Source organism: Schistocerca gregaria, chromosome 3 (genome assembly GCF_023897955.1).
Source record: "Schistocerca gregaria isolate iqSchGreg1 chromosome 3, iqSchGreg1.2, whole genome shotgun sequence".
NCBI classification, from domain to species: domain Eukaryota; kingdom Metazoa; phylum Arthropoda; class Insecta; order Orthoptera; family Acrididae; genus Schistocerca; species Schistocerca gregaria.
The window spans coordinates 382,072,451-382,084,611 of NC_064922.1; the positions used below are offsets into that span (position 1 = coordinate 382,072,451).

The 12,161-nt window shown below is 40.4% G+C and overlaps 1 protein-coding gene across 1 annotated transcript in view; it reads left to right on the forward strand.

Annotated features, from left to right (window-relative positions):
• Positions 1-12,161, forward strand: part of LOC126355013 (serine/threonine-protein kinase PLK4) — a 237,555-nt gene that overhangs the window by 196,861 nt on the left and 28,533 nt on the right. Inside the window, exons 12-13 of the mRNA XM_050005153.1 lie at positions 2,304-2,437; positions 5,864-6,016. Of these exons, the coding sequence (XP_049861110.1) occupies positions 2,304-2,437; positions 5,864-6,016 (287 nt within the window). The remainder of the gene's footprint in view (positions 1-2,303; positions 2,438-5,863; positions 6,017-12,161) is intronic.

Genomic DNA, 12,161 nt, shown 5'->3' on the forward strand with positions numbered 1-12,161 from the left:
TGAACAGAATGGACAGTGTCTTGAAAGGAGGATATACGATGAACATCAACAAAAGCAAAACGAGGATAATGGAATGTAGTCAAATTAAGTCGGGTGATGTTGAGGGAATTAGATTAGGAAATGAGACACTTAAAGTAGTAAAGGAGTTTTGCTATTTAGGAAGTAAAATAACTGATGATGGTCGAAGTAGAGAGGATATAAAATGTAGACTGGCATTGGCAAGGAAAGCGTTTCTGAAGAAGAGAAATTTTTTAACATCGAGTATAGATTTAAGTGTCAGGAAGTCGTTTCTGAAAGTATTTGTATGGAGTGTAGCCATGTATGGAAGTGAAATATGGACAATAACTAGTTTGGACAAGTAGAGAATTGAAGCTTTCGAAATGTGGTGCTACAGAAGAATGCTGAAGATAAGGTGGATAGATCACATAACTAATGAGGAGGTATTGAATAGGATTGGGGAGAAGAGATGTTTGTGGCACAACTTGACTAGAAGAAGGGATCGGTTGGTAGGACATATTTTGAGGCATCAAGGGATCACAAATTTAGCATTTGAGGGCAGCGTGGAGGGTAAAAATCGTAGAGGGAGACCAAGAGATGAATACACTAAGCAGATTCAGAAGGATGTAGGTTTCAGTAGGTACTGGGAGATGAAGAAGCTTGCACAGGACAGAGTAGCATGGAGAGCTGCATCAAACCAGTCACAGGACTGAAGACCACAACAACAACAACAACAACAACAACGTTTAAATTTCCAGTGGTGCCCCCCCCCCCCCCCCCCTTTTTTTTTAAGTAGCAGCTGCCAACATAGTTGTCAAACTACAGTGGTTCTTTTACATCTCTCACAATACTGCTCAGCACATACCTGTGTAAAGTATGTTGTATAATGCTCTTGAACTTCGACCATTGATGCTCACCCACTAAGAGAATGCAGATCCCACACAAGAACTTCTCGAAATGAATTGTCTTAGGAACATTTCGATAAGGCTGAAAGAATAAAAACAGGCTATGTGAAGAACAACTCCATGAAAGTGTGGGGTATATCAGTTTTTGTGGTGCCTGACTGGGGGGAATCTGAGCAAATTGGAGACCATGTAGTGCAAGAGTGCCTAGCAAGGAACTATCAAGGACCTATGAGAGACATGACCAATCAGCCATTTCTGTCATTACCGGTACCTTGTTAACACTGGAATTGACTGAAAAGTAATGCCTCCATCTTTGTAACTCTTCAATAGTTGGCAGCATTGGTATGTGGCAGGTACTTGCTTGTTCCGTAGCCTCTTCTCTACAGCTCCAGTTGGTGGGAAGCCTTAGCATGAACGGTTGTGATGTTACAGTGTAAAGTATATAACCTTGCGCAGGCGGTCGGTCAATGGGATTTAAGCAACGTTCAGTCATTGAATTCCTGATAGCAGAAGATGTCACCCCAAAGGAGATTCACCAGAGAATGAAAGCAGTTTATGGTGACTGTGTTGATGTGAGTACTGTGTCTCGTTGGGTGAGTAAGTTTATAGATGTTGAGGCAGGAACATCTGACATGCGTGACAAACAAAGAATTGGATGTCCTGTGACATCAACCACCGAGTTTCACAAGCATAATGTTGACGGATTGATTCAGGACAATCATTGTACCACTCAGAGAGCCGGCATTTCACAAGAACATGTGGGTCACATTATTGCTTTGCTTGGCTATCAGGAGATTTGTGCCAGGAACTCCTCTCGCATTACCAGAATGAAGATGATGCCTTTTTTCTTCAGAAAACTTGTTCATTGTTGGCAGAAATGTATCCAATTGGCTGGTGATTATGTGGAAAAGTGAATATTTGAAATTAGATATCACATTCTAACGTTTATTTCTGCATTTCATTTATTAAAATATTCCCATCCAAACCCAATTAACAAAGATGGAGGCATTACTTTTCATTCAACCCTCATAGAAAACTGCATAATTTCCAGAAATATAAGTTATATTTTTATGATTTTTCATTCGTATATTTTCAGAATTTTGTGGCCATGTCATAAATAAATCACCTACACAGAAAAGAAAAATCCCAGTTAAACTATTATGAAATATGCTTCATTTTGTATATAATGTGATACGGCACAATTTCCAGAAAATGATCTTTATGATGCTAATGCCATTTATTATTAATGTTGTTATTTATATTTCCAACGCTTCACTGCAGTTATGTTCTTTTTTCTTTATATTTCTTTATATTCTTTATATTTTTGAGTTAATTGTAAATTCATTGTTGTAAATATAAATTTCTATACGATTGTATCTTGGTCTTTACGTTAACTTGAAGGTGGAAAGATAAAGAAGAACAATAAGGAAGTTAAAGTGATGAACTCTGAAGGTGTCCTCACTGTTCTTAACAAAGAAGGCCAGGAAAGTGGACTGAGTCCCGGATCACGTTTGTTGTGGGATCATTATGTCCAGGTACTCTAGTTTGTTCTTACATAAAATTTTAAGCTTTGCCTCTGTTTGTGCGTATCACATAGTAGTGAGCATGAGAAAGAATTGAGTTCTATATCAAGCCTGGTATGAAAAGGAATTAATTGACTACTTTTGAAATAATCAAACTATCAAATTAAGAAATCATCACTTGTCTATCAAATTGAAGGGTCTGGAGAAGAATGTGCTAAACCGCAAGAGTATATTTCAAGCTATTGCATGTTGTGTGTCTGGATAAATTCAAAGACAATAACACAAATACTATAAGATGAAACAAGTTACATAGTAGATAGCATTCTCTAGCAGTATATGTGGAACTATTTGTTACCATGTGTGGTGAATTTGAAAACATGATAATGTGATCAGACTAACCCATACTAAATTGAAGGTTAGCATCTTCTTCCACCAGCTGCATCAAAGTAATCAGTTACAAAATTTAATTAATTTTACATGTGTTATAAAATGTTTAATATGCAGATGATGGTCTAATATGATACCACTTTACATGGATTTTAAAATTAATATGAGGGTGGTTCAAAAAGTAAGGAAACAAAGCCTCTGTGAGAAAAGGTTTGTTTTGGAAATCAAAGAGATACACTAAGTTATTAAGGCACTGATACATATTACCTTTCCACATAAGCACTGTGATTGTCTGTGTATTTGTTCCATCAGTAAATCAGTCTGTTGAAACCAGCATAGAAGAAATCAGGGTCCGGGTGTAGGAGACTTTTAATAATAGACATGTTATTGTTGACTTCAGTTCTGAAGTGGTGACCAGGAAGGTGCTAGGTTTATGGTCCAAGCTTTACAGATGGTGTTTCAGTACAGTCTACTGGAATTGTTGGACCAAATCATGCATAACCAAGATCATATATGGTCGGGTATTGTTATGTAACAGTACAATATCTGTTGAAAGCAATGCTGGTCATTTCCTTCGAATTACCTTGTACAACCGTTTCTGCGTGGCACTGTAACTAGCAGCATTCACTGTCACTGTGTCTTGAGGAAACCAACCAGCAGTTCATCCACCATGTCCCAAAAGACAGTGCCCATTTCAGGTACAATTGTTTTGAACTGCTTAAGGTGGGAAGAGGGGGATCGAATGACATTTCATGTTTTCTTTCTTGTTATGTGCCCATTTTTCATCCCCTGTGACAATACAGTGCAGGAATGGAACACTGTGCACCTTATACTGCATTCAGTTCTAGAAAGGCAACACCATTCACTTTACTTTTTTGCCATTTGAGAGGTACCATGGTACACAACAAGAACCCATCTTCTGGCAGTCCATTGCATTGTGCACGATATTCACTACACTGCCACTGGAGATGTTGAGCTTGTGTGCAGGCTGCCTGACACTAATGTGGTCATCACCTTGAATCAAGCCGTTAACATTCTACACGTTATGATGTGAGGTAGACATGTTTGTCTGCTGTGACCTTTGCTTGTGTTACACTGGAGTTCTGCGTTTATCTAATTTCACACAGCAAAACCACACCCATTTTTGTGACATGACTATGCAAATTTCCACCAGTTGTCTGTGAACTACTGCTGGGAACCTTTCCTTTAAATGTAAAATACGATATTACACTTTGCATTTCAGTCACCAACTGTGTGCCAATGCATCCATCTTGACGCTGTATACAAAAGTGCATCAGCGCAACAACCTCCATCTATAAGCAGCATTTGAATGTTTTGATTGTCTACTTAAACATGGAATTTATATTAAAAACAAAGATTCCAAGACTTACCAAGCGGGAAAGCGCCGGTAGACAGGCACAATAAAATAACACACAAACACACACACACAAAATTTTGAGCTTTCGCAACCGGCGGCTGCTTCGTCAGGAAAGAGTGATCCAGTCCCGGGAAGTATCCTGTCACAAGTGGGGCACTTTTGGGGTTCTTCTGTGAGAGGTTCTGGTTTTGAGGGGATGAGGAAGTGGCTCTGGTTATTTGCTTCTGTACCAGGTCGGGAGGGTAGTTGCGGGATGCGAAAGCTGTTTTCAGGTTGTTGGTGTAATGGTTCAGGGATTCAGGACTAGAGCAGATTCGTTTGCCACGAAGGCCTAGGCTGTAGGGAAGGGACCGTTTGATATGGAATGGGTGGCAGCTGTCATAATGGAGGTACTGTTGCTTGTTGGTGTGTTTGATGTGGACGGATGTGTGAAGCTGGTCATTGGACAGATGGAGGTCAACGTCAAGGAAAGTGGCATGGGATTTGGAGTAGGACCAGGTGAATCTGATGGAACCAAAGGAGTTGAGGTTGGAGAGGAAATTCTGGAGTTGTTCTTCGCTGTGAGTCCAGATCATGAAGATGTCATCAATAAATCTGTACCAAACTTTGGGTTGACAGGCTTGGGTAACTAAGAAGGCTTCCTCTAAGCGACCCATAAATAGGTTGGCATACAAGGGGTCATCCTGGTACCCATGGCTGTTCCCTTTAATTGTTGGTATGTCTGGCCTTCAAAAGTGAAGAAGTTGTGGGTCAGGATGAAGCTGGCTAAGGTGATGAGGAAAGACGTTTTAGGTAGGGTGGCAGGTGATCGGTGTGAAAGGAAGTGCTCCATTTCAGCGAGGCCCTGGACATGCGGGATATTTGTGTATAGGGAAGTGGCATCAATGGTTACAAGGATGGTTTCCGGGGGTAACAGACTGGGTAAGGATTCCAGGCGTTCGAGAATGTGGTTGGCGTCTTTGATGAAGGATGGGAGACTGCATGTAATGGGTTGAAGGTGTTGATCTACGTAGGCAGAGATACGTCCTGTGGGGGCTTGGTAACCAGCTACAATGGGGCGGCCAGGATGTTTGGGTTTGTGAATTTTAGGAAGTAGTTAGAAGTGCGAGATGTCGGTGGGGTCAGGAGTTTGATGGAGTCAGGTGAAAGGTTTTGTAGGGGGCCTGAGGTACTGAGGATTCCTTGAAGCTCCGCCTGGACATCAGGAATGGGATTACCTTGGCAAACTTTGTATGTAGAGTTGTCTGAAAGCTGACGCAGTCCCTCAGCCATCAGTCAAATATGCCACCTAGCAAAGTTACTGCAAACCTTACTCCATGTTATATGGACCTTATCAAGGTGAGGGGACAGTATCCTTCAGCAGCTGCAAGCAGCTGTAAGCTGCAGTGGTTTACCATTAGTTGTTGTGATGTTTGTGGAACATATTACAGAACACTACAAATTTATTTGTCTTACTGGTATGTCCTTGATGAACTTTTAGTGCCCTCTTTTTCTTTGCTCTCAAACATCTTGCTTCTTAAATATGTTATTATTTGATAGATCTGTATAAGAAATAAACAATTTTGTGATGTAGTTAATTGTTATCTCTTTCATGTAAAGACATTCAAACTTTGTTCCTGCATGAATAAAATTATATGTTTTCTTATATACTGAAATGAATTATACATTTTTAGTGCTATGCACACTGCAGGCTGGTGGAGGAAACACTTGAAAAAATCTGCAAGAACTCAAAGCAAAGTTGTTTTCCAGTAACTATTGGACGAAAACCAAATACTGGAGGGGCACGTGCCTTTCAAACTAAGGAAAATCTGGCCCAGTTGCCGATTGTAAGTAGATACCATTGTATGCAGCTTTGAAATATTTTTATGTATATTTGATAGTCATCCAAAACTCTAGCAAAAATTTTTTATGCTATATGAGAGGCACAGTCATTCAGAATTGCTGCTTATTTCAGTATTCAGCCCATCACAATGTCAGTGTTACAGAACTGTTAACTTGTTTGGCAGACTACAAAGGAGAACAAAATTATAAGTCATTTCATAGTCAAGACCTTCAGAAGTTTGTTAGTGTCAGGAATGATCTCAGGGAAATTAAAACATTCTACTTTGTTTGTCTCAGTGTATATTCACTCTAATAGGTAAATAATACTGGATTTGTGAATTTGTGAACAAGAACAAAGTGTACTCATCCAGGGAAATTCAGGAAAAACTTGGAATTTTTTTAGGATTCCAGGAACTATATTTTTGCAATTTTGACCGGTAAGAACTGATACTCTAAAAGAGAATTTTACTTTATCCACATACTGCAGCAATAAAAAATAAACGAGAGAAAAGTACTAATAAGAAACTGATGTTACTAGAAAGTGCGCGTATTGTAACAACAAAACACAGTGCAACCACAAGTGTCTGCTGACAGCAAAATGTTTCAAAGGCTTGGACAAAGACTATGCGTATGCAATACTTCATAACACCGAACTGCTTTTGATAAGCATGGCATCACAACTGTTTTAATTGGGTTCATTTGAGCAGTTGCCAGTGGGCTTATGTGCATGCACAGAGCTGAAGTCGCATATTAGCAGCACCTTCTCCCTACTTGAAGTATGGCTGTTAGATGTGGAAGCAGTAGCTGCAAGCAGCCAGATTTTTTTCTGGCGTGCCCAAATGCCAGATTCGCACATGCACAGAGCAGTCAGAGCTGTAGTGGGGACTTACAGAGACTGAAATATGCTATTAGTTTCAGTTTTACAATTTTATTATATTACCACATTACTGGCTATCAAGCATTAATCACTTTGCAGAACAATGAAGTTATTTTTGTTGGTTTGCCAAAGAAATTTGGCTTGTGTTAATCTTTTTCGCAGGGGCTACATGTATATTACCTGTGTGTAAGGGGGCGGGGGGGGGGGGGGGTGATGCCACACATACGTAAATATCTTTTTTAATTATTTTAAAGTGTTTCAGTCAATACTATTAGCTAGTTTCAACTGTTCGCAGAATTTCAGGTGCGCATTTTAATCGTCTGGCAAGTATGGCATCATGTCATAGTAACGAACTAAACACAAGATTATGTAGTAATGTTGCTCCTAGAAAATTGGCTTTCGAAAAACTACACTGAAAAGCTTTAGCAGAATTTTACATGCCTGCCTACCGTGAAAATGTTTTTCGATCACAAGCTGTGTTTCAACAGTTGTCAGGCACCTCATCTAGGTTTGATGTTATATCTTAATTTGTACTGTTTACCTCTTAAATTTACAAAACTTCATTTATCAGTGAGATATAGCACACTGTGTTTTATCATCATAAGTCTCTACAAGGTTTACATGCACAAAAAAAGACCAATATTTGTAACTGGGAAATCTGGGAATATTTTTTCTTGTCTGCATATACACCCTGAAGAAAACAGTTTCGTAGAAGAATATGTTATGCACAGTTTCATTATACTATGGCTCTGCACAGGCATGGTGTTTTTTCAATGAACATTTATAGAGTAACAACTGCACTTTGTGTATTTTAATTTACTGTTTGGTGAATAAACTCTCATTGTGCTGGCTGTTATGATCCCAATTTTAAAATTGTTTCTTACATTGAGTAGTGTATGTTATTCTAATAATTTCCGGGTATGCCTTCAATGGAATCGTTACATCTTATTGGTAACTTATTCAGTGCAGAAATGACGGCCTTATTTGAACATATACTCTCCTCAACGTACTTTTTATTCAATGACGAATTCTTTGAACAAACAGAAGGCGTCGCCATGGGGAACCCTTTGTCCCCTGTGGTAGCTAATCTCTTTATGGAGGACTTTGAGGAGAAAGCACTTGAGTCTGCTGTCTTAAAGCCTACGGTCTTCTGGCGGTACATAGATGATACTTTTGTTGTCTGGCCTCATGGAAGACAGGAACTGGAGAAATTCCTTCATCATTTAAACTCATTACATGAGAACATCAAATTCACGATGGAGATTGAAAAAGATGGCACTTTACCATTTCTAGATGTGCTAGTACGCCGTAAAAATGATGAGTCATTAGGACATTCTCTGTACAGGAAACCGACTCACACAGATCTGTATCTCCAGGTGTCAAGCTGCCATCACTCAGCACAAACAGCCAGTGTTCTCAGTACCTTAATACATCAAGCGCATGTAATATCGGACGATGAAAACCTCCACGCAGAATTAGAACACTTGGAGAAGGTTTTTAAAGAGAATGGCTACAATTCATGCCAAATAAGACAGGCCATGCGCAACTGTCATAACAAGAAGCAGCGCACTGAGGACGCTGATGACGATTTTAAATCAACTGCGTTTCTTCCATACGCCGGGCATGTGTCGTCGAAAATAGGCCGATTACTGAAGAATAATAAAATCAAGGTTATCTTCTGTCCACCAGCAAAGAACCGGGCCCTGGTTGGATCCGTTGAAGATGATTTACAACTGAAGAAAGCAGGGGTCTACAAAATTCCCTGTGAATGTGGCTCTGCATATATTGGCCAGACGACAAGAACTGTCGATAACCGATGTACAGAACATGAAAGATACACCCGTCTGCGGCAACCGTCAAAATCGGCACTAGCAGAGCACTGTATTTCATTGGAACATTCAATGGAATGCAATGGAACAAAAATTTTAGCTCCGGTTACCGGATTTTGGGATTCCATAATCAAGAAATCAGTGGAAATACATCTTACCAATAATTTTATAAATCGTGGCAACGGCTTTCAGCTGGATAAAAATTGGAATCCTGTTATTAAAATTATACAATCACAGCGGAATCGACAGCATCATTCGATACTCAATGACTAGATGATCTTTTATTTTCACCACCGAGGGCAGCACGTACAACTCGGCTATGCCGCCCATGTCAACACCTGACGCATGTGCTGTAGGATGCCAGTACATTTCACATGCGCGAGATTCGGCATAAATACCGCGACTGCACCGGGGCTCTTCAGTAGTTGTGTACTCACCTGATGATGGCCGGACGTCTCTGGGCCGAAATATCGTGGCAGAATGTTGACGGGATCCGGCTGCATACTTGCAAATTATTAGAAGAACAAATACGCCGGAAAAATTTCAGAAGTCACAGTGTATGTTATGTTGTTATTGTTGTAAACATTTCTTCAGCTTCACATTTGTTGTTGTTGTTGTTGTTGTTGTTGTTGTTGTCTTCAGTCCTGAGACTGGTTTGATGCAGCTCTCCATGCTACTCTATCCTGTGCAATCTTCTTCATCTCCCAGTACCTACTGCAGCCTACATCCTTCTGAATCTGCTTAGTGTATTCATCTCTTGGTCTCCCTCTACGATTTTTACCCTCCACGCTGCCCTCCAATACTAAATTGGTGATCCCTTGATGCCTCAGAACATGTCCTACCAACCGGTCCCTTCTTCTGGTCAAGTTGTGCCACAAACTTCTCTTCTCCCCAATCCTATTCAATACTTCCTCATTGTTTATGTAATCTACCCATCTAATCTTCAGCATTCTTCTGTAGCACCACATTTCGAAAGCTTCTATTCTCTTCTTGTCCAAACTATTTATCATCCATGTTTCACTTCAATACATGGCTACACTCTATACAAATACTCTCAGAAACGACTTCCTGACACTTAATTCTATACTCGATGTTAACAAATTTCTCTTCTTCAGAAACGCTTTCCTTGCCATTGCCAGTCTACATTTTATATCCTTTCTACTTCGACCCTCATCAGTTATTTTGCTCCCCAAATAGCAATACTCCTTTACTACTTTAAGTGTCTCATTTCCTAATGTAATTCCCTCAGCATCACCTGATTTAATTCGACTACATTCCATTATCCTCGTTTTGCTTTTGTTGATGTTCATTTTATACCCTCCTTTCGAGACACTATCCATTCCGTTCAACTGCTCTTCCAAGTCCTTTGCTGTCTCTGACAGAATTAAAATGTCATCGGCGAACCTCAAAGTTTCTATTTCTTCTTCATGGATTTTAATACCTACTCCGAACTTTTCTACATCTACATCCATACCTGACTGTGTGTGGCGGAGGGTACCCTGCGTACCTCTATCGGTTCTCCCTTCTATTCTAGTCTCGTATTGTACGTGGGAAGAAGGATTGTCGGTATGCTTCTGTGTGGGCTCTAATCTCTCTGATTTTATCCTCATGGTCTCTTCGCGAGATATACGTAGGAGGGAGCAATATACTGCTTGACTCTTCGGTGAAGGTATGTTCTCGAAACTTTAACAAAAGCCCGTACCGAGCTATTGAGCATCTCTCCTGCAGAGTCTTCCACTGCAGTTTATCTATCATCTCCGTAACGATTTCGTGATTACTAAATGATCCTGTAATGAAGCGCGCTGCTCTCCGTTGGATCTTCTCTACCTCTTCTATCAACCCTATCTGTTGCAGATCCCACACTGCTGAGCAGTATTCAAGCAGTGGGCGAACAAGCGTACTGTAACCTACTTCCTTTGTTTTCGGATTGCATTTCCTTAGGATTCTTCCAATGAATCTCAGTCTGGCATCTGCTTTACCGACGATCAACTTTATATGATCATTCCATTTTAAATCACTCCTAATGCGTACTCCCAGATAATTTATGGAATTAACTGCTTCCAGTTGCTGACCTGCTATTCTGTAGCTAAATGATAAAGGACCTATCTTTCTATGTATTCGCATCACATTACACTTGTCTACATTGAGATTCAATTGCCATTCCGTGCACCATGCGTCAATTCGCTGCAGATCCTCCTGCATTTCAGTACAATTTTCTATTGTTGCAACCTCTCGATACACCACAGCATCATCTGCAAAAAGCCTCAGTGAACTTCCGATGGCATCCACCAGATCATTTATGTATATTGTGAATAGCAACGGACCTATGACACCCCCCTGCGGCACACCTGAAATCACTCTTACTTCGGCAGACTTCTCTCCATTGAGAATGACATGCTGCATTCTGTTATCTAGGAACTCCTCAATCCAATCACACAATTGATCTGATAGTCCGTATGCTCGTACTTTGTTCATTAAACGACTGTGGGGAACTGTGTCAAACGCCTTGCGGAAGTCAAGAAACACGGCATCTACCTGTGAACCCGTGTCTAAGGCCCTCTGAGTCTCGTGGACGAATAGCGAGAGCTGGGTTTCACACGACCGTCTTTTTCGAAATCCATGCTGATTCCTACAGAGTAGATTTCTAGTCTCCAGAAAAGACATTATACTCGAACATAATACGTGTTCCAAAATTCTACAACTGATCGACGTTAGAGATATAGGTCTATAGTTCTGCACATCTGTTCGACGTCCCTTCTTGAAAACGGGGATGACCTGTGCCCTTTTCCAATCCTCTGGAACGCTTCGCTCTTCTAGAGACCTACGGTACACCGCTGCAAAAAGGGGGGCAAGTTCCTTCGCGTACTCTGTGTAAAATCGAACTGGTATCCCATCAGGACCAACTTTCCTCTTTTGATCGATTTTAATTGTTTCTCTATCCCTCTGTCGTCTATTTCGATGTCTACCATTTTGTCAACTGTGCGACAATTTAGAGAAGGAAGCAAAGTACAGTCTTCCTCTTTGAAACAGCTTTGGAAGAAGACATTTAGTATTTTGGCCTTTAGTCTGTCATCCTCTGTTTCAGTACCATTTTGGTCACAGAGTGTCTGGACATTTTGTTTTGATCCACCTACCGCTTTGACATAGGACCAAAATTTCTTAGGATTTTCTGCCAAGTCAGTACATAGAACTTTACTTTTCATTGAAAGCCTCTCGCATAACCCTCCTCACACTACATTTCGCTTCGTGTAATTTTTGTTTGTCTGCAAGGCTTTGGCTATGTTTATGTTTGCTGTGAAGTTCCCTTTATTTCCGCAGCAGTTTTCTAACTCGGTTGTTGTACCACGGTGGCTCTTTCCCATCTCTTACGATCTTGCTTGGCACATACTCATCTAACGCATATTGTACGATGGTTTTGAACTTTGTCCACTGATCCTCAACACT